We start from the raw sequence: 23,893 nt of genomic DNA, 5'->3' as shown, positions 1-23,893 counted from the left end.
CAATAAACATCTATTCAAATCTAAAAAAAAAAAAAAAGGGTGTTTGGGTTTCATGACCCTTAAAAATCACCGTCTCTCACTTTCCTCTTTATTTGTGCTTATCTGAGCATTTCCAATAATTTCTTCCAATTACAGCACTTATCTAATTACTGCCTCTTTAGGATGAATCACTTCTGTGGTATTCCTCATTTGTAAGTAGCTTTGGATAAAAGCGTCTGCTAAATTAATAAATGTAATTGATCACACTTAAGCAACTGAAGATAAATTTCTCCACATTTCCAGTGACAAAAGAGAGAAACAGAAAATGAGTTGAGGATCTCATACAAGTTCAGATTTCTGATAGGTGAACAGTACAGATAATTCTAAAAACATCCAAGCATGGTGTTCAGTTAAACGTGAATGCAATAATTTAAAGACTGTATTTTTTAAACACTAAGTCAAGTTGGTCTGCAGATACGGAACAGATGTGAGTCATAGTTCAACTCTAATTTAATCATAATATGATTGATGTATTAACTACAACTCGCATGTATATTCATTCTCCGGGAGCCAGGCTAAATGAGCAAGCACTGTTGCTGCATTCCTGACATGGGTCAGACTCTCAGTCACCCCTCAGATTTCAAATACACAAATGACCTGTAACATTCATGATTATAACAAACTGAATAAAAGAACATAATTAGGAAGATGAAGATTTCCTTTTGATTATAACAATTGCTACTGAACGTATTCAACTCATTAACAGGCCGAAGAAACAGGGGTGATCCCACCCCTTCACACTTTAGACAACCTGTTTTTTAATTGCAATGCTGAACATGATATTAATACACAAATAGTTACAATATTGTGAGAAAAAGTATCACAATCGGGCGGCATGGTGGTGCAGTGGGTAGCACTGTCGCCTCACAGCAAGAAGGTTAGAGTCCCGGCTCACCCAGGGCCTTTGTGTTGAGTTTGCATGTTCTTCCCGTGTTTGCGTGGGTTCCTCCGGGTTCTCCGGTTTCCCCCACAGTCCAAAAACATGCAGGTCAAGTGAATTGGAGATTCTAAATTGCCAGTAGGTGAAAGTGTGTGTCTGTGTGTGTTAGCCCTGTAATGGACTGGCCACCTGTCCAGGGTGTTTCCATCCCTTCGGCCCGAGACAGCTGGAATAGGCTCCAGCACTACCCACGACCCTGCATAGGACAAACGGCTATAGAAGATGGATGGATGATCACGATATGATATTTGATTGTATTGACACAGCCCTATGTGGCACCGTAAACAAGCTTCTCTCATAGCGCTAATGAACACATAACAGACGTCAAGACATTCACAAAAAAATTATTTCAGACTTGACTTTTAAAACTTGAATTTGAAGTTGTTTCTCACCAAAGCCTATCATATGCCTTCAGAAGACAATTATCATTTTTGGGTGGACTTAGACTTAGGGGCACATGTGCTACTAAACAAAAAAGTTTGTGTAGAGCCCTGCATTGGTATCGACTTCTGTATCATGACAACCCTTGTGTAAACATGTTAGCACAGTGACGTCATCACTCAAGTACATTTCCACTGATAAAAGGTGCTGGTTATGGTATAGATGTGGCTGTGTAATACATGGCATTGGTACTACCTTGTAATAAGGCTGCGGGTGTATTGGTGCTCCTCCCTCAGTGCGCTGCAATGACTGCTTCACTTGCTCAACCTTGATGCCCAGGTGAGCCTCAAAGTACCTGCGCAGTGCCATGCAGGTGTGCTTTGCCGTCTGTCTGCTAGAGAAGATCTCGTCATCGCTCAACAGTGCCCCTTGGTCCTCCGGGTTCAGAATCTCCAAAGTGCTGATCTACAACATTAACACCATATAAGGCCAGAAACACACTCCATGCAAGTACACAAATGCAGACACGAATGTTGACCAATACATTGCAAACGTGTGGTCCTCATTTACAGGTGCATCTCAATAAATTAGAATGTCGTGGAAAAGTTCATTTATTTCAGTAATTCAACTCAAATTGTGAAACTCGTGTATTAAATAAATTCAATGCACACAGACTGAAGTAGTTTAAGTCTTTGGTTCTTTTAATTGTGATGATTTTGGCTCACATTTAACAAAAACCCACCAATTCACTATCTCAAAAAATTAGAATACATCATAAGACCATAAAAAAAAAACATTTTTAGTGAATTGTTGGCCTTCTGGAAAGTATGATCATTTACTGTATATGTACTCAATACTTGGTAGGGGCTCCTTTTGCTTTAATTACTGCCTCAATTCGATGTGGCATGGAGGTGATCAGTTTGTGGCACTGCTGAGGTGGCATGGAAGCCCAGGTTTCTTTGACAGTGGCCTTCAGCTCATCTGCATTTTTTTGGTCTCTTGTTTCTCATTTTCCTCTTGACAATACCCCATAGATTCTCTATGGGGTTCAGGTCTGGTGAGTTTGCTGGCCAGTCAAGCACACCAACACCATGGTCATTTAACCAACTTTTGGTGCTTTTGGCAGTGTGGGCAGGTGCCAAATCCTGCTGGAAAATGAAATCAGCATCTTTAAAAAGCTGGTCAGCAGAAGGAAGCATGAAGTGCTACAAAATTTCTTGGTAAACGAGTGCAGTGACTTTGGTTTTCAAAAAACACAATGGACCAACACCAGCAGATGACATTGCACCCCAAATCATCACAGACTGTGGAAACTTAACACTGGACTTCAAGCAATTGGGCTATGAGCTTCTCCACCCTTCCTCCAGACTCTAGGACCTTGGTTTCCAAATGAAATACAAAACTTGCTCTCATCTGAAAAGAGGACTTTGGACCACTGGGCAACAGTCCAGTTCTTCTTCTCCTTAGCCCAGGTAAGACGCCTCTGACGTTGTCTGTGGTTCAGGAGTGGCTTAACAAGAGGAATACGACAACTGTAGACAAATTCCTTGCCACGTCTGTGTGTGGTGGCTCTTGATGCCTTGACCCCAGCCTCAGTCCATTCCTTGTGAAGTTCACCCAAATTCTTGAATCGATTTTGTTTGACAATACTCATAAGGCTGCGGTTCTCTTGGTTGGTTGTGCATCTTTTTCCTTCCACACTTTTTCCTTCCACTCAACTTTCTGTTAACATGCTTGGATACAGCACTCTGTGAACAGCCAGCTTCTTTGGCAATGAATGTTTCTGGCTTACCCTCCTTGTGAAGGGTGTCAATGGTTGTCTTCTGGACAACTGTCAGATCAGCAGTCTTCCCCATGATTGTGTAGCCTAGTGAACCAAACTGAGAGACCATTTTGAAGGCTCAGGAAACCTTTGCAGGTGTTTTGAGTTGATTAGCTGATTGGCATGTCACCATATTCTAATTTTCTGAGATAGTGAATTGGTGGGTTTTTGTTAAATGTGAGCCAAAATCATCACAATTAAAAGAACCAAAGACTTAAACTACTTCAGTCTGTGTGCACTGAATTTATTTAATACACGAGTTTCACAATTTGAGTTGAATTACTGAAATAAATGAACTTTTCCACGACATTCTAATTTATTGAGATGCACCTGTAGGTTCATGTACTTGGGAAAAGTATGTTTTGAGCACAAAAATGAAATAAAGAATTATACGTGCCAACTAAACATCCAAACGAGGCAATCTATAGGAGTGTCCAACCTTTGTCTATGGGGGCCAAATGCAAAAAATAAAAATTTAAGTGTTCCAGGGACTCATTGCTGTAATATTTAAAAAAATAAATAAATAAATAAATTTAAAAAAGGGCTCAATGCCAATAAATTCCCATTATGCATCATCTATACTTGCTTAATAATATGTGACATTTATATCATACTTTGGTTTGCTTTTGTAGGCCCTACGTGTTTATAATGTATAGGCTTTTTCACACACCAAGTACAATTGTACTGGAACAGTTATGTCTTATACAAATTATTATACATATAACATTGTGAATAAATCTTTTTGACGTCCGCTCAGTGTCACTGCAAAGCATGGAGCTGCTACTGAGCAGTGTTGGGTGTGACCCATTACAATAATTAGAATCAGATTACATTTCACTTTTATGAAGTGATGCAAGGAATACCTCTTATTTTTCAGTAATGCAATTATATTTTCTGTTCTGTTGTTACTTGCGTTACAAATAAAATTGTAATTTGATCACTCCATTTCCTTTTATTTTGTTGACACGCATGTGCAAGCTAAGCGTGCACAGTACAGGCACAGATACGTGTGTATTAAGCGCTCTCTCCTATTTCCTCACTCAAGCAGCGCAGCGAAGCCCGTGAAACAATTCATTAAATTAATTAAACTTCCTAGCTGTACATAGGACATTCTGGGAGAGTGTGCTCAGCGCACGTGTCTCTGTGCACGCTAAATAAACTCGGTGCTGCCACTCGCACTGCACAATGACAGCTCTACTCAGTTGTATAGGTGGTATCTGGACCTTTTAACGAGAACAAGTATATGAGCAAAGTAACTTTGCATGTGGATGTACATTATAGTGATAACCAGTGTTCACAATATGAATTTTATAAAATGTCTAAATAGCAGCCAAATTCTGTTCCATTTCTAAAATCACTTGCGGGATGCATCAGACCAGTCAGTGGGCAGCAGATGGCCTGCGGGACAGAGTTTGGACACCGCTGCTATAAAGACTTAAAGCAAAACATTGCTTACTAACTGTACTGTATACTAGGGCTGCTCGATTATGGCAAAAATCATAATCACTGTTATTTTGGTCAATACTGAGATCACAATAATTTAACAAGATTACTCATTGACTATGGAAACATCATGCATTTATTGAACTTAAAAAAAATAATAAAAAAAATAAAAAAAAATTTAAAATGTAAACTGCACTGGGTAGGGGAGGAGGCTATTGTCATATGATAATTATTTGATGTTACGCATGGAGGTCAAATAAAGGAAAGCCTCCATCGCCATAATTTATAGCAGGGGTTCTCACACTTCTATGGAAAGAGATCTACTTTTTCATTGTTATTGTAGCAAGATCTACCATGTACAATAAAGGCTATACATTACCACAATACCAAAATTTCAGTAGTCGGTAGTCAAATTTGACGATTCTCAATACCAGCTTTAAAACCACAACAAATAATAACACTAACTAATATGTTAATTATGGAAGAATGGTTTCAAGTTATTAAGTTATTATTAAAGACTAGTAAACAGTCAGTAATAAAATAACAATAAAAAAACAGCAATGAATAGAAATAGATGAAAAATAATAGAACAAAAAATACACATTTAGAAAATTCAGTGCTTTTTTAACAGCTTCAGAAGTTTTTAACAGCAGTAAGCTATCAAGTATTCAAGTAAACATTGAGAATGAAATGCAACATAAAACTACTACTGGTCTTCACTGTATGATTATAATGCACTGATACTTTTTAAAGCTACTAAAGTTACCCAATCATGAGTAGTGAGTGTTTTCTTGCTATAGTTGTTTGATTATTATAATGACACACTACACTAGACTGCAGCAGGTCTATTACCTTACATTTATACCTACAAGTTTTTTCTTCTCCACTGTTTACATTCACTTTAGACATCACTCTCTGTGTTTACATGAATACCTCACCAAGAATTTTTTTATGTATTTGACAATTAAGGTGCGCATTAGCACAAGCATTTTCTGAACACACACATACGCCGCCTGTCAATCAAACAGGGCAAAACTGTTATTAGATCGCTAGCGAATTATAAGATTATGTGCTCTGGATTACTTTCAACAGCAGAATAAGAATATTAACTTTCTAATAAGTGACACAGGCCTAGGCTATCACAAATATAGCCAGTTAATTTTTCATTATTGATGTTTTAATCAGTCTGCTTGTCCGGTCGGGCAAGAAAAATTCTTTCACTTGCCCCTTCAAAAATCCACTTGTCCCGGACAAGCGTTAATAATCTAGTTTCCATCCACTTTTCTTGCCGTTTTGTTACTGACAGTGGAAATGCGTAAAAAAAAGGTTTCCATTCAAATGGCCTTTAATCGATAAAAATGGTTTGCATGATGACATCATGCTTAAAACACTGTCACATAGATTTTGGTTTATCGCAAAAGAAATCTGCCCTTAAGCCGTTTCCATACAGAAATGTGTGTATATTGCTAATTGTGTACCTTTCGCCTCACAGATGTCCCTAGTTTTTTTTGCCCCTACATTTTGGTAAAATGGGGAGAGTATTGAGACAATTCATTGACATTAGCCAGCTTACTGTCATTTCAATTTCACAAATAAATGCAATCAGAAGACGAGGAATTGCAATCAAAAGGGAGCAGTTGCCCTTCTGATAGGACTGTAATATTGGTCCTGATGTTGCGCCTATGGCAGGTTGCTACCGGTTCCGACCCGAAAGCGAATTGTCATGGCCCTGTTCAAGCTGGCAACCTGCACCAAACAGTGGGGAAAACTTTCAGTCTTAGTATAAGGACCATCCATCAATGTGTATATGCTGTGTACACAGCTATTAAAGAAAAATTGATGCCGTATAATATCAGGGTTTATATATCTATCTATCTATCTATCTATATATATATATATATATATATATATATATATATATATATATATATATATATATATGTGATACATTCCTGATATTCAATAAGCTATTTTGAACAATTATCTAATCTAAAGCATTGCCATCACAACTGCATTATGTCATCTAAAATCTATTTTAGCATCATAATGCAATTTACATTTTCTGAAGAAGCTCAGCAAATACAATCTGAGGTAAAAGGGGTCAGATTTAAAATATTTACAAGTTTTAAAATGTTCAAAAGCTAGTTTTCTGAAAGTGAACTCAGCATTGGACAAATAGTTCTGATAGTTTATAGTCTTGAAGTGTAGAACATTCTGAGAATGTCATTCAGCTGACTTTTTTCATCTACAAAACAGGGTAAGGCTATTTAAGTTTGTGTAAAGAAAAGGCAAGTATATAGGCCTATAATATAATTTTTTGTTTGGTAATTTATTTTATTTTATTTAATGCTTTATTCGTTAGGTAATTTATTTAATTTAATAAAGGGAATTTTGCCAGCATTTTTTCAGAAGTAAGCTAAACAATAATTTTATAGAATTGGGCTATGTTAGTGCTCCAAAAAAGCACACTGAAGCTTTTCTCTTAGTATTGTGCATTTAATTTAAAACATCTTTGTGCACAGAAATATGTTTTTTGTATTGTGGGCGAATTCCATGACTGCCGTCTATTATTTTGAATGGTGTGGAAAAGCAACTTTAATGAATAAACAGATGACTACCGCAATTAAATTATTTGCAAAGAGTAACCATTTATTTGTTCTCTGTGCACTTGATGACAGGTGCATGATACGAGATATTTGTGTTAGCAGTCCTGGAAGTGTCATGACACAGATGTGTTTGCGGCATTGGATCTGTGCAGGTATTCCGTTAAGACCAATCCATAACAGTGCGAGTAATGCTTCACGTACAATAAATTGGCTTTCAAGGATGTATACCTTGTCGACCTGCGTGAAGTTGGCCCCCCACCCAACGCAAAACGTCGGCAAAATAGTCGCAATCGTTTGTGCTGTAAAAATTTTCGTTTGTGCTGCTTCGGTTTTTTAGATATTAAAATAATATTTATAGGTCATTCTGAGGTCACTCAGCCCCCCCACATGCTCCAAATTCACCCAAAATAGTCTCGTTTGTTTGTGCTTCGTTTGTGCTGGTTTGTGCCGGTAAAAGTTTAGTTTGTGCTGCTTCGGATTTTTATATATTAAAATAATATTTATAGGTCATTCTGAGGTCACTCAGCCCCCCCAAATGCTCAATTCACCCAAAATAGTCTCGTTTGTTTGTGCTTCGTTTGTGCTGGTTTGTGCCAGTAAAAGTTTCGTTTTTGCTGCTTCGGATTTTTAAATATTATAAATTGAATTATAGGCGATGACGTCACCAGCACACCCACATGCTCCAAATTCACCCAAAATAGTCTATCATTTGTGCTCCGTTTGTGCTGTAAAAATTTTCGTTTGCGCTGCTTCGGATTTTTATATATTAAAATAATATTTATAGGTCATTCTGAGGTCACTCAGCCCCCCCAAATGCTCCAAATTCACCCAAAATAGTCTTGTTTGTTTGTGCTTTGTTTGTGCCAGTAAAAGTTTAGTTTGTGCTGCTTCGGATTTTTATATATTAAAATAATATTTATAGGTCATTCTGAGGTCACTCAGCCCCCCCAAATGCTCAATTCACCCAAAATAGTCTCGTTTGTTTGTGCTTCGTTTGTGCTGGTTTGTGCCAGTAAAAGTTTCGTTTTTGCTGCTTCGGATTTTTAAATATTATAAATTGAATTATAGGCGATGACGTCACCAGCACACCCACATGCTCCAAATTCACCCAAAATAGTCTATCATTTGTGCTCCGTTTGTGCTGTAAAAATTTTCGTTTGCGCTGCTTCGGATTTTTATATATTAAAATAATATTTATAGGTCATTCTGAGGTCACTCAGCCCCCCCAAATGCTCCAAATTCACCCAAAATAGTCTTGTTTGTTTGTGCTTTGTTTGTGCCAGTAAAAGTTTCATTTGTGCTGCTTCAGATTTTTTAATATTAGACATTGAATTATAGGCAATGACGTCACCAGCCCCCCCACATGCTCCAAATTCACCCAAAATAAGCTCAATCGTTTGTGCTGTAAAAAATTGTTTGTGCTGCTTCATTTTTTTTATATTAAAATAATATTTATAGGTCATTCTGAAGTTACTCAGCCCCCCCCCCCCCAATGCTCCAAATTCACCCAAAATAGTCTCGTTTGTTTGTGCTTCGTTTGTGCTGGTTTGCGCCAGTAAAAGTTTTGTTTGTGCTGTTCCGGATTTTAAAATATTAGACATTGAATTGTCTATGTATTATAATAAAATAAAATACATAATATACACATACATATATATATATATATATATATATATATATACATATATATATCTCTCACTTACCCCAAACCTTTGAATGGTTGTGTATCATGGTTTCCACGGAAAAAAAAAAAAAAAAAAAAAAAACAGCACGACTGTTTTCAACTGATAATAATGAATGTTTCTTGAGCAGCAAATCAGCATATTAGAATGATTTCTGAAGGATCGTGTGACACCGAAGACTGAAGTAATGATGCTGAAAATTCAGCTTTGATCACAGGAATAAATTACAGTTTACTATATATTCAGATAGAAAACAACTTTTCACCCGAAATAAAATTGGAATAATATTTCACAATATTACTGTTTTACTGTATTTTTGATCCAATAAATGCAGCCTTGGTGAGCAGAAGAGACTTCTTTCAGAAACATTAAAAAATCGTAATGTTTTCAAACTTTTGACTAGTACTATATATGTGGAAACTCGTGACTCAATGAATTAAGAATTAAGCCAAAATGATTTTACTTTTGAAATGTAATTACTGTGTACTATCGAACATCAGTTAACACAAATAATGGACCTTTAAAAACTTAAACTTAAAAACGTGACGATTTATCATGTGTCCAGATGCCAGGCTTAAAATTGTGTAATCCTTTTTTTGTGTTTTAGAGAACTTGTTGTTGTATTTAACCGTTTCAGGCATGAATTCAATCCATTTCGGAAATGGAAAACAGCAATCTTTTGTTCTGGGTGAAAGGGACCCTCTGTCATCACTACTGCCATTTGTTTCATGATCACATTCATGAGTAAACCCTAAAGCAGTCCAGATGTTGTGTCTATTTAATGTAACAAAAGTGTATAGAGCCTTTGCAGTGATCTTGTTTTCTAGCTGCTTACTAAGCTCTGTCCAGATGCTCTGATTAGGCGTAGCTATGTTGCCATTTTGGACTATGGCCTCTTTAGATGAACACAGGACAGTGAAAATGGAATCTCTGTCGACTGCTGATTTCTTGGGCATCTGGCATAAGCAAAACATAATTATCCACTTAAATAATCCCGACTCAAAATGTCAACTTATTTTTATGTATTACTGTATTGGTCCGAATATAATGATAATTTAATATAGTAATAATATATAAGGATAATATATCTTATATTAGGACCAATATGGTAATGTTGACCTCTAGATGCACAATGTATTCAAAAAACTAACATGGGTCACATGTACAACTGTAATTAGCATATATTAGTATTAGCAATGAGATTTGTTCAATAAACATTGACAATCTTAGCTCTCTTGAATGTTGTACAATTATTCTTGAAGTTAACAAATAATATTGTAACTGACAGTGTTAAAACATTGTACTAACATTGGCCAGAAATTTGATTTAGTAACGACTTTTGTAGTTTGATTTATATTGACTTTTTCTCTACTAACTCTACACTAATTTCCACAAGAGCATCTTGAACAAAAGTGTCACTTAAGCCTGGTGATGGCAGTGAAGTGTAGCAGATGATACTCCATGTAAATAAATAAAAAGTTAAATCAGGAAAGACCAGTGAACGAAGTAAAGATAATTGTTTATTAAACAAATTATGTGATGATTAGTCTTGACAAAGTCTTCGGCAGTTCGTCTCTAAAAGTGTGTTCACGTCGAGGAGATTTGCGCTTTTGTTCTCGTGCCCAGAGCTGAGCGAAAGTGAGTGACAGAAAAAGAGTCCGACAGACACCAGATGAATATTGAGCTGCTGCTGTCTGACCACCAATAAAGTTTTTAATAAACACCATAGCGACTACAAAAACATTGATAAGGAGTTGTATTAAAACATCATCATCCAACATTTTGGTAAGAGATTGAAATGACAAACCCGAAATAAAATGCTCACTGCTCATAAATCGTACTGACTACACACAAAACAAGAGAACTATTTTAGAAATATATAATATAGTAGCCTAATATATAGTAATCAGAATGACCGAGACTGCTACTAACCTACGTTTGATTTTTGTGACCATTAAGTGATCTATTTTATTAGATCATTTATAATTCGCCTGTAATTCAATGTCTAATTTTTAAAAAACCGAAGCAGCACAAACGAAACTTTTACCGGCACAAACCAGCACAAACGAAGCACAAACAAACGAGACTGTTTGGGGTGAATTTGGATCATGTTGGGGGGCTGAGTGACCTCAGATTGACCTATAAATATTATTTTAATATCTAAAAAACTGAAGCAGCACAAATGAAAATTTTTACAGCACAAACCAGCACAAACGATTGAGCTTATTTTGGGTGAATTTGGAGCATGTGGAGGGGCTGGTGACGTCGTCGCCTACAATTCAATGTCTAATATTTAAAAATCCGAAGCAGCACAAAGAAACTTTTACCGGCACAAACCAGAACAAATGAAGCACAAACGACTGAGCCCATTTTGGGTGAATTTGGAGTATGTGGGGGGGCTGAGTGACCTCAGAATGACCTATAAATATTATTTTAATATCTAAAAAACTGAAGCAGCACAAACAAAAATTTTTACAGCACAAACCAGCACAAACGGAGCACAAACGATTGAAACTATTTTGCCAACGTTTTGCGTTGGGTGGGGGGCCAACTTCACGCAGGTACCTTATCGTCATGATTAACACAGGCTAACGATTGGGGTAAATTCTGTCATGTGACACTACATTTTTGCATTAATGCCAATTTTCTCACCAAAAAGTGTTTCCAAACCAGTTTGTGACATTTGAAGTATCAACATAGTATATGTGCTAAAGTTAAAGGGAAAAATATTATGTTGACACGTGAAATTTTAGCAATAATTTGCATTTCCATCAGCTATATCGGTAAACATTTTGATGCGTTACACACTGTCACAAAAAAAAACAAAAAAAACCTTTAATGGAAACATAGTTACTGTCGAGCCCTAATTAAATATTGTAGTCAACATTCTCCAATAAAAAGATTGTTTCACATTTAACTGACTAAAAATCACAATTCCAGTGGGTCAGAAGTTCACATACACCAAGTATGCCTTTAAGCAGCATGGAAAATTCCAGATAATGATGTCAAGCTTTTAGGCATTTAGCCAATTATCTTCTGATAGGCTATTTGGCCAATTGGAGTCAATTGGAGGTGCACCTGTGGATGTTTTTAAGGCCTACCTCCAAACTCAGTGCCTCTTTGCTTGACATCATGGGAAAATCAAAAGAAATCAGCCAAGAACTCAGAAACAAAATTTGTGGACTTCCACAAGTCTGGTTCATCCTTGGGAGCAATTTCCAAAAACCTGAAGGCACCACGTTCATCTGTACAAACAACAGTATGCAAGTATAAACACCATGGGACCATGCAGCCATCATACCGCTCAAGGAGGAGATGCATTCTGTCTCCTAGAGATGAACATAGTTTGTGCGAAAAGTGCAAATCAATCCCAGAACAGCATAGGACCTTTAGAAGATGCTGGAGGAAACAGGTAGACAAGTATCTATATCCACAGTAAAAAGAGTCCTATATCAATATAACCTCAAAGGCTGCTCAGCAAGGAAGAAGCCACTGCTCCAAAACTGCCATAAAAAAGCCAGACTACAGTTTGCAAGTGCACGTGGGGACAAAGATCTTACTTTCTGGAGAAACTGTTTGGCCATAATGACCATCGTTATGTTTGGAGGAAAAAGGGTGAGGTTTGAAAGCCAAAGAACACCATCCCAACCGTAAAGCATGGGGGTGGCAGCCTGTGTTGCCAACTACTTTCAATGAAAAGTAGCTAAAGTTGCTAAAAGTCGCTAGATGACATCATGCGTTACTTATCATATTCATGATGTCATCATGTCATATCTGCATTCTGCCTTGTGTCAGCCCTTTACGTCTGTTTGCTTCTCTCCTACTTTGTGCTCACATACTGTATTTTAATAAAGCTGAATTCCCAATAAAGCTGTTCTCATGTACATATTTGTTCCGTTTCTGTTGTCAGACAATAGAACGAGTATGAAATAGTGACTGAAATGCCGCCCATTAAGACTACATGTTAACCAGTAGTCACTTCCAAGCAATTTCCAAGCTGCTGCTTGGCAACTCTGTTTGCACATGTGCAGCTCATTCACGTCCGTGTCAGCTGCCGTGCGGTGAACTGAATGTGCTGCTCCTCTGTCTGCCACTCACTGAATAGAGTAGATGCAGAGAGAGGTGTGCCTGTGGCGGGAAAGCAAGACTTCGCGCTTGCACGGCAGTACTGGCGACTCTTCTACGGAAAGTAGCTAAGTTTTGTCGCTAGGTGCTTTTTAGAAAAAAAGTCGCTAAAGGGGTCCGAAAAGTCGGTAAAACTAGCGACAAAGTCGCTAAGTTGGCAACACTGGTGGCAGCATCATGTTGTAGGGGTACTTTGCTGTAGGAGGGACTGGTGCACTTCACAAAACAGATGGCATCATAAGGAAGGATATATTACGTGGATATATTGAAGCAACATCAAGACATCAGCAAGGAAGTTAAAGCTTGGTGGCAAATGGGTCTTCCAAATGGGCAGTGGCCCCAAGCCATTGATGTGGTAAAATGGCTTATGGACAACAAAGTCAAGGTATTGAAATGGCCATCACAAAGCCCTGACCTCAATCCGAAAGAAAATTTGTAGGCAGAACTGAAAAAGCGTGTGCGAGCAAGGAGGCCCAAAACGTTTGACTCAAGATAAACAATTTAAAGGCAATGCTACCAAATACTAACAAAGTGTATGTAAACTTCTGACCCACTGGGAATGTGATGAAAGTAATAAAAGCTGAAATAAATAATTATTCTGACATTTCACATTCTTAAAGTAGTGATCCTAACTGACCTAAGACAGGGAATGTTTTCTACGATTAAATGTCAGGAATTGTGAAAAGCTGAGTTTAAATGTATTTGGCTAAGGTGTATGTAAACTTCTGACTTCAACTGTAATAACAGCAGCAAAAAAAAAATAAATAAATAAAAAACAAAAAATAAAAAAGGCAAAATAATTTGACAAAGTCCAATGTTTTCAAACAGAGAAAATAAATAAAATGACAAGGGAGACTGCAGTATACCCAACAGACTCGTGCAGTGCGTGCAAGCCATTCGCGCATCACGAGACTGCAGCGCTGCGAGTAAATGCACCCGCTTTGCTTCGGTCAGACTGCATGGATGACAGCCTTCATTCCGTGTTTCATTTGTTTCTTTTTACTTTCAGAACACGTGATGTAATAAAGGATTACAACAAGATGTAGATTGGAATGCATGTGCGAAAAACTTCATATAAATAAAATAGGCTGCACCTCTCTCGCTGTTGCTTACGTGCTAGTAATTACCCCTCTGCGTGATTTTGAAAAATGTATGACATATTTAAGATTCCACACAATTTCGTGATCAGTAATCAAATAAGCAAATTTGTGATATTAACGGTGTTAAATGATTTTGTACAAAAGGACAGGATTTCTTTCATTAAAGCACTTTTCACAAGATGCTCTGTGAAAATTTGCATGCAGGATCATTATATCATAGTCATCAGGTTTTGCAAAAAAAAATCAACTCCAACTGTTGTGCTGATAATATAATTTGTAATGAAAAATAAACAAAATTAAATTAGGAAAAATGCAAAATAGAAATATTTGTGGACTCAAACTTCAGAAAAATCACATCCAAGCTGTTGTTTTTTTTAATAAAAAAATGCCACTCCATGTCAAAAAGGTTGCCGACCGGGGGGCCTGGGTAGCTCAGCGTGTATTGACGCTGACTACCACCCCTGGAGTCGCGGGTTCGAATCCAGGGTGTGCTGAGTGACTCCAGCCAGGTCTCCTAAGCAACCAAATTGGCCCGGTTGCTAGGGAGGGTAGAGTCACATGGGGTTACCTCCTCGTGGTCGCGATTAGTGGTTCTTGCTCTCAATGGGGCACGAGGTAAGTTGTACGTGGATCGCGGAGAATAGCATGAGCCTCCACATTCTGGGAGTCTCCGCGGTGTCATGCACAACGAGCCACGTGATAAGATGCTGTCTTTTTGGACTGACTGTCTCAGAAGTGGAGGCAACTGAGACTTGTCCTCCGCCACCCGGATTGAGGCGAGTAACCATGCCACCACGAGGGCCTACTAAGTAGTGGAAATAAGGCATTCCAAATTGGGGAAAAAAGGGGATAAAATTATGTAATGTTACATCTTTGGCAGTTTGCAAGAGTTGTCTCACAACATGAGTTCGTCTCTGTTTCTTATAGTGTTAACCCTAAACTACACATCAAGTGTTTATGTAACACGTCTCACTTGAGCAATAATGGCTGTTACGTTGAATAAAAATTATTAATTGAAATAATACATTGTAAAAGCAAGTTACTTTAACAGTGAACAACTCCCAGCATTGTTTCCGCTCACATGCACTGCTGTAATGGCGGTTTTGCATGCAATTTCCGAAACACCCACCAGATAGCGTCATATATCGGTTGATCCGATATTACAAAAACGATATCTGATTAAGGAAAAATGCTTGAATATATATATATATATATATATTAAAAAAAAACACAATAGAAAGATGAGTTGTCTATTTATACTTTTTAAACCTTGTTGTATTTTTTGAATATTAAAGGAAATGTTCAACCAAAAATAAAAATTCGATCACAATTTACATTAAATTCACTTAAATAACTATTATAAATGTTTGGGTGAACTATTTCTTTGAAGCCTCTTCGAAGTGTGATAAACGTGTGTAAGTGCGTACCAGGTTGACGAGGCGTCGCAGGCCGTCTTGTTTGTCGAAGAGCTCAAGCACAGCTCTGAAGGAGAAGCAGATAGAGAAGAACATGGTGGCATGGCAGCAGCCGGAAGCATGTGAGCACTCGAGCAGCCACAGTGTGTAGCTCACCACCTCCGACAGAAGAGAATGAGGCAGCATGCACACCTGATAAGGGCAGAGGATGCAGGTGAGAACAAAATAAAACAGAGACGAAAGGCACTTTAAAGAGTTTGAATGTTATGACTGTATTTATGATACCCGCTCCATGGCATCCTGGTTGTACGCGAGGTAATAGAGGCACAAAGACACGCCTGTGGCTGCCATAGAGGGTCGTGGGATCTCCAGTAACTTTGGTACTCCACCATGCACCACAAACTCGGCAGCAAACTTTTTATGGAGGAGGAGAGACGCGAGATACTAAAAGATAGAAAAGAAAATGCCACCCACGACAAATTACTCAACATCTGGTTTCATAATTAAATTATTCAATCATTGCATTCATGTAAGTTTTGGGGCTATTCTGAAACACTTGCTTTAATGCATACTACCCATAAAAAGTCTAGACATACAGTAGCTACTCAGTAAAGTCATCAAAACTATGAAATAACACAAGGAAGTTTGAGAATTATGGAGTGACCAAAATTGTTTAAATCAAAACAATATTTCTCTTATATTTTAGCTTGATTGCAGCTCTGCTCACTCTGGGCATTCTCTTTACAAATTCATAAGGCACATTCTGGGACGCGTTTTAACAGTATTAAGAGTTCACAAGTATGCTGGACAACAGCTTTTCCTTTATCTCCTACAACCCGTTAAAAGAAAAATAAATTCAAAATTGTGGTTTTATTGAAGTAATTAATACGTAGGAACACTTTATATTTGTCTTAAACTCAATTCAAGAATTTATGCATAGCCTTTCGATCAAAGCATTTTTCAGATTATACCTACATCAAATGTGTGTCCAAATGTTTGACTTGTAGTGTATGTGATGTTTGTCAGGTACCTTCAGGGCTTCAAACGTGAGCTGAACGTCATTCGTCTGTTTCAGGTCAATGTAGTGCATCAGCAGCTCACAAGCACCAAGCTGCATGAAAACAGCCAACAACTGCGCACACACACACACAAGCACACATCCAAGTATATGACATACTTCCCTCTCTGAACATCAGTATAATTAAATTCTCATGGTCACTTCAAATTACTGATCAGAACATGGGACAAATCTTAGATTCTGTTTGCAATATTTTTACATTTGTGGTCAACGTACACAGGCATTAGGTGGACGTCTTTGGCTGTTGTGCTGGGTCTAGCGTTTTTTCAGCATCTCGCATCAGTCACATTTTTAATACAAGTTAAAAATAGTTTTTACAGAAGACGGGGACACAACACATGTTTTTTGGGGATGTGTTAAAATCCAAGATTTTTGTTTGAGGGTTCAGAGCTTTATGTGTGAGGTACTGAACATTCAATTTTCATTCTGCCCCAGACTCTGTATCCTGGGTGATGGGACGGTTGTCAACATTGGGGATAGATTTTTAAAAAGTTGGGTCCTAGCCGGAGTCATGATTGGCAGGAAAGTCATCCTCAGGGGATGGAAGTCGGCTGGGGCACCCTCGTTTAGGGAGTGGTGCGGGGAGGCGGCGTTTGAAGAGGTGATTTTTAGAAGGCTGGGGAAATGGGATTTGTTTGTCAGGAAATGGGAGGGTTGTTTAGCTTTTTTGGAGGGTTCTCAGGAGGCAGTGGAGAGGAATTTGTAGTTTAGTTGGGTATGTGTATTATTGATGTTGTTTGAAAGTGTATCTTTTTTTTTATATATATATGTTTTTTATTTTTTATTATTATTTAAAAAATTATTATTATTATGTTCTAGTTGTTGGTGACCAAAGTAGGGCGCGTTTATGTCGGGTGGGGGGGAATGTTTGTTTGGAGGGGTTTAATGTGAATAATTGATTCCGTATTCTATGTTGTGTTTATGTTTTATGATTGGAATCAATAAAAATTGTTAAAAAAAAAAATTGTTTTTACAAATAGCTTTTACAAACATGTCTTGAGACATCTGCATTCTGTTTCATTCTACTGCCTGGCAATTTCTGAATGCAAGAACGAGCATTTGACAGATAGGAATGTGTAACATGCATTTTGAGGGTGTACAAAGAAACGGGTCAGTTTGGCATCAAGTGGGAATAGTTTTACCTCCATGTTATTGCAACACAGCATACACAATTAAATCAATGCATTTCCGTCATTCTCTGATGTGGTAGCCTAAAATATAGTGTAAGCAGCCAGAAGTGTTGAAAATGTTAAATTACAAATCTAAATGTATTAATTTGGATTATTTTATCCAAAGCGATTTACAGTGTATTTGAGATGTATGTTTTATTAGTATGCATGTTCCCTGAGAATCAAACCCATGACCTTGGAGCAGCTATTTCCACACTCTACCAGCTGAGCTACAGGAAATTACCTCCTGGTACTCTCCCAGCGGGGTGAGATACTGCAGTATAAGGCGCTGTTCTATGCCAGGCGTCAGCGGGTACAGGTGGTAGTTGTTTCCTATTACCCAGGGGCTCATCTCAGACCAACTGCTGTTGGAGAGCTCGCTGAAGCTCCGCTCCGGCTCTGACAGTGAGAAGTTCAGCTTCTGCTTCACTTTCCCACCATTCTCTTTCTTCCTCCAGTTCCTCATGTCTTCTGCAGGCCCGTCTATTTCGTCTGACTCTAATGGCAGCACCGTAGCTGGCTTCATCAGCCCTTTCATACCCGCATTACATCTCCCAACGCTCTTCACAGCAGAAGTGGGCAGCAGCGGGAGATCCGTGGCCGAGTCCTGCTGTCTTGGGTTGTTTTGCTCCTTGTGAGCGTGAGGAATGTTGGGGGGGAATTCTCCATCCACGGCCTCCTCGTCCACGGGCAGCAGCGGCACCAGACTCTTGTTCAGACGTTTACAGTCCCTCCTGTTCTCTGACTCCTTGTCCTGAAGCTCTCTTAGTCTCTGCAGCATCAGAGGAACCTGAGAAACAAAAATACATTTAGAACCTGACATTCAACTATAAAGACAAAACAGAATCAAACGAAACTGTCACTTGCCCTATCGGGCCAGTGCCAGTACAAGAACAACAAATGTTTGTTGATCTTGTAAACTGTTCTTTTATGTCTTGCAACTTAAACATTTGACCTGTGTGAAGTTGGCCCCCCACCCAATGCAAAACGTCGGCAAAATAGTCAATCGTTTGTGCTCCGTTTGTGCTGTAAAAATTTTCGTTTGTGCTGCTTTGGTTTTTTTAGATATTAAAATAATATTTATTAGGTCATTCTGAGGTCACTCAGCCCCCCCACATGCTCCAAATTCACCCAAAATAGTCTCGTTTGTTTGTGCTTCGTTTGTGCTGGTAAAAGTTTCGTTTGTGCTGCTTCGGTTTTTTAGATATTAGACATTGAATTATAGGTGATGACGTCACCAGCCCCCCCACATGCTCCAAATTCACCCAAAATAGTCTCAATCATTTGTGCTTCGTTTATGCCGGTAAAAGTTTCGTTTGTGCTGCTTCGGTTTTTTAGATATTAAAATTATATTTATAGGTCATTCTGAGGTCACTCATCCCCCCCACATGCTCCAAATTCAACCCAAATAGTCTCGTTTGTTTGTGCTTCGTTTGTGCTGGTAAAAGTTTCGTTTGTGCTGCTTCGGTTTTTTAAATATTAGACATTGAATTATAGACGTTGACGTCACCAGCCCCCCCACATGCTCTAAATTCACTCAAAATAAGCTCAATTGCTTGTGCTTCGTTTGTGCCAGTAAAAGTTTCGTTTTTGCGACTGTCTTTTTTTTAACAATACAGTTGAAGTAACAAGGTAAGATCCAAATCACATAAATAGTCGCATTCACTTAACTGTTACCTATCCACTGTGCGTTTTCAACTTTTAACGGACACAGCGGATCACAGGATGAGTGGAATGTAACAAACTCCAAGGTAAGTGTTTTTAGTTGTTACTGTATGTAGTTATGTGAATAACAGTAGTAATATTGACATTGTCAAATACAGGCACCATAATCTGTGTTTATACATACATAGGCTGTGTATGTGTGTGTGTGTGTGTGTAGGCCTATATTGTACAGGTCAAAAGTTTGGAAACATTAAGATTTTTAAATGTTTTTGAAAGAAGTCTCTTAATCTCACCAATGCTGTATTTATTTGATAAAAATACAGTAAAAACAGTAATATTGTGAAACAATACACTTTAAATAGCTGTTTTCTGTTTTAATATAATTTAAAATGTAATTTTATTTCTGTGATGTCAAAGCTGAATTTTCAGCATCATTACTCCAGTCTTCAATAGTTTGTTTGTTTGTTTTTAATTTCGTTTTTGTTTATTTTACTTGTATTGTTTATTTTATAGATTATACTGTATATTCTTTTTTTCTATTTGTAGTCTATATATGCTCTATATTTTATACTATGTGTTGGAATGACTATTGTCATGTTCATTGTTTGTAATTTGACTGGCATAATACAAATTGTAAAAAAAATCTAGTCTTCAATGTCACATGATCCTTCAGAAATCATTTTAAAATGTTGATTTTGTACTCAACTATTATCAATTATTATTGGTGCTCAATTATTAAGAATGGTTCTTATTTTTTTATCAATGTTGAAAACCATTTTTGCATGCTTAATATTTTTGTGGAAACAGTGATACATTTATGTGTGGATTCTTTGATGAATAGAAAGGTAAAAAGAACAGCATTTATTTGAAATAGAAATCTTTAACAATATAAATGTCTTTACTGTCTTTTGATCAATTGAATGCGTCCTTGATGAATAAAAGTATTATTATATATATAAATTACTTACCCCAAATCTTTGAATGGTTGTGTATCATGGTTTCCATAAAAAAAAAAAAAATTAAAAAAAACAGCACAACTGTTTTCAACTTATAATAATAATGAATGTTTCTTGAGCAGCAAATCAGCATATTAGAATGATTTCTGAAGGATTGTGTGACACTGAAGAATGAAGTAATGATGCTGAAAATTCAGCTTTGATCACAGGAATAAATTAGTTTACTATTGTAGAGCCGAGGAGGGCGGGGCTGGGCTGGAATGACACACGCCCGGTCCCCAATCAGCCTGATGGGGCGCGCGAGGGATAAAGGCGGCCGGGGACGACAGTTCGAGAGAGAGAGAATTACAGGCAGCTGCCCTGTGTGTGTTTATGGTTGTGTGTTTTTGTTCAAGTTGTTCATTAAATTATTAAGTTGTCAAACCGGTTCTCACCTCCTCCTTTCCACTGAACCCCCTTACAACTAAATATTCAGATAGAAAACAACTGTTTTACATTGGAATAATATTTCACAATATTACTGTTTTACTGTATTTTTGATCCAATAAATGCAGCCTTCGTGAGCAGAAGAGACTCCTTTCAGAAACATTAAAAAAATCTTAATGTTTTCAAACTTTTGACTAGTACTAATATTATATATATATATATTAGTACATGTATGTGGAAACTCGTGACTCAATGAATTAAGAATTAAGCCAAAATTATTTTACTTTTGAAATTTAATTACTGTGTACTATCGAACATCCATTAACACAAATAATGGACCTTTAAAAACTTAAACTTAAAAACGTGATGATTTATCACGTGTCCAGATGCCAGGCTTAAAATTGTGTATTCCCTTTTTTGTGTTTTAGAGAACTTGTTGTATTTAACCGTTTCAGGCATAAATTCAATCCATTTATGAAAATGGAACTTCAAGATCAAAAGTCCAGCAATCGTTTGGTCTGGGTGAAAGGGACCCTGGTTCAAAATCAGTGTCATCACTACTGCCATTTGTTTCATGATCATATTCATGAGTAAACCTTAAAGCAGTCCAGATGTTGTGTCTATTTAACTTAACAAAAGTGTATAGAGCCTTTGCAGTGATCTTGTTTTCTAGCTGCTTACTAAGCTCTGTCCAGATGCTCTGATTAGGAATAGCTATGTTGCCATTTTGGACTATGGCCTCCTTTGATGAACACAGGACAGTGAAAATGGAATCTCTGTCGACTGCTGATTTCTTGGGCATCTGGCATAAGCAAAACATAATTATCCACTTAAATAATCCTGACTCAGAAAATGTCATGTTCAGTATAAACTTGTTTTCATGTATTACTGAATTGGTCTGAATATAAGGATAATATAATATAGTAATAATATATAAGGACAAAATATCTTATATTAGGACCAATATGGTAATGTTGACCCCTAGATGCACAATGTATTCAAAAAACTAACATGGGTCACATGTGCAACTGTAATTAGCATATATTAGTATTAGCAATGAGTTTTCTGTTCAATAAACATTGACAATCTTAGCTCTCTTGAATGTTGTACCATTATTCTTGAAGTTAACAAATAATATTGTAACTGACAGTGTTAAAACATTGTACTTACATTGGCCAGAAATTTTATTTAGTAACGACTTTTGTAGTTTGATTTATATTGACTTTTTCTCTACTAACTCTACACTAATTTCCACAAGAGCATCTTGAACAGAAGTGTCACGTGCACCTAGTGGTGGCAGTGAAGTGTAGCAGATGATACTCCATGTAAATAAATAAAAAGTTCAATCAGGAAAGACCAGTGAATGAAGTAAAGATAATTGTTTATTGAACAAATGATGTGATGATTAGTCTTGACAGAAAGTCTTCGGCAATTCGACTCGGTGTGTTCACGTCGAGGAGATTTGCGCATTTGTTCTCGAGCCCAGAGCTGAGCGAAAGTGAGTGACAGAAAAAGAGTCCGACAGACACCAGATGAATATTGAGCTGCTGCTGTCTGGACACCAATAAGTTTTTAATAAACACCATAGCGACTTACAAAAACATTGATAAGGAGTTGTTGTTGTATTAAAACAAACCCAAAATAAAATGCTCACTGCTCATAAATCATACTGACTACACACAAATCAAGATAGACCTGTTTTAGAAATATATAATATAGTAGCCTAATATATAGTAATCAGAATGACCGAGACTGCTACTAACCTACAGGTGCATCTCAATAAATTAGAATGTCGTGGAAAAGTTCATTTATTTCAGTAATTCAACTCAAATTGTGAAACTTGTGTATTAAATAAATTCAATGCACACAGACTGAAGTAGTTTAAGTCTTTGGTTCTTTTAACTGTGATGATTTTGGCTCACATTTAACAAAAACCCACCAATTCACTATCTCAAAAAATTAGAATATGGTGATACCTGCACCTGCAAAGGTTTCCTGAGCCTTCAAAATGGTCTCTCAGTTTGGTTCACTAGGGTACACAATCATGGGGAAGACTGCTGATCTGACAGTTGTCCAGAAGACAATCAATCACTGACACCCTTCACAAGGAGGGTAAGCCACAAACATTCATTGCCAAAGAAGCTGGCTGTTCACAGATTGCTGTATCCAAGCATGTTAACAGAAAGTTGAGTGGAAGGAAAAAGTGTGGAAGAAAAAGATGCATAACTAACCGAGAGAACCGCAGCCTTATGAGGATTGTCAAGCAAAATCGATTCAAGAATTTGGGTGAACTTCACAAGGAATGGACTGAGGCTGGGGTCAAGGCATCAAGAGCCACCACACACAGACGCGTCAAGGAATTTGGCTACAGTTGTCGTATTCCTCTTGTTAAGCCACTCCTGAACCACAGACATCGTCAGAGGCGTCTTACCTGGGCTAAGGAGAAGAAGAACTGGACTGTTGCCCAGTGGTCCAAAGTCCTCTTTTCAGATGAGAGCAAGTTTTGTATTTCATTTGGAAACCAAGGTCCTAGAGTCTGGAGGAAGGGTGGAGAAGCTCATAGCCCAAGTTGCTTTAAGTCCAGTGTTAAGTTTCCACAGTCTGTGATGATTTGGGTTGCAATGTCATCTGCTGGTGTTGGTCCATTGTGTTTTTTGAAAACCAAAGTCACTGCACTCGTTTACCAAGAAATTTTGGAGCACTTCATGCTTCCTTCTGCTGACCAGATTTTTAAAGATGCTGATTTCATTTTCCAGCAGGATTTGGCACCTGCCCACATTGCCAAAAGCACCAAAAGTTGGTTAAATGACCATGGTGTTGGTGTGCTTGACTGGCCAGCAAACTCACCAGACCTGAACCCCATAGAGAATCTATGGGGTATTGGCAAGAGGAAAATGAGAAACGAGACCAAAAAATGCAGATGAGCTGAAGGTCACTGTCAAAGAAACCTGGGCTTCCATACCACCTCAGCAGTGCCACAAACTGATCACCTCCATGCCACGCCGAATTGAGGCAGTAATTAAAGCAAAAGGAGCCCCTACCAAGT

The 23,893-nt window shown here is 37.7% G+C and overlaps 1 protein-coding gene across 2 annotated transcripts in view; it reads right to left on the bottom strand.

Annotated features, from left to right (window-relative positions):
- Positions 1 to 23,893, bottom strand: part of LOC127415220 (DDB1- and CUL4-associated factor 1-like) — a 174,971-nt gene that overhangs the window by 118,353 nt on the left and 32,725 nt on the right. For both annotated transcript variants that reach the window (XM_051653873.1, XM_051653872.1), the window contains exons 7-11: positions 18,045 to 18,590; positions 16,584 to 16,685; positions 15,839 to 15,997; positions 15,566 to 15,745; positions 1,616 to 1,825 (exon numbers count right to left, since the gene is read on the bottom strand). In XM_051653873.1, the coding sequence (XP_051509833.1) occupies positions 1,616 to 1,825; positions 15,566 to 15,745; positions 15,839 to 15,997; positions 16,584 to 16,685; positions 18,045 to 18,590 (1,197 nt within the window). The remainder of the gene's footprint in view (positions 1 to 1,615; positions 1,826 to 15,565; positions 15,746 to 15,838; positions 15,998 to 16,583; positions 16,686 to 18,044; positions 18,591 to 23,893) is intronic.

This window comes from Myxocyprinus asiaticus, chromosome 24 (genome assembly GCF_019703515.2).
Source record: "Myxocyprinus asiaticus isolate MX2 ecotype Aquarium Trade chromosome 24, UBuf_Myxa_2, whole genome shotgun sequence".
Classification (NCBI taxonomy): Eukaryota; Metazoa; Chordata; class Actinopteri; order Cypriniformes; family Catostomidae; genus Myxocyprinus; species Myxocyprinus asiaticus.
The sequence above is the reverse complement of the archived record's forward strand: the minus strand, read 5'-3'. Positions and strand labels throughout refer to the sequence as shown.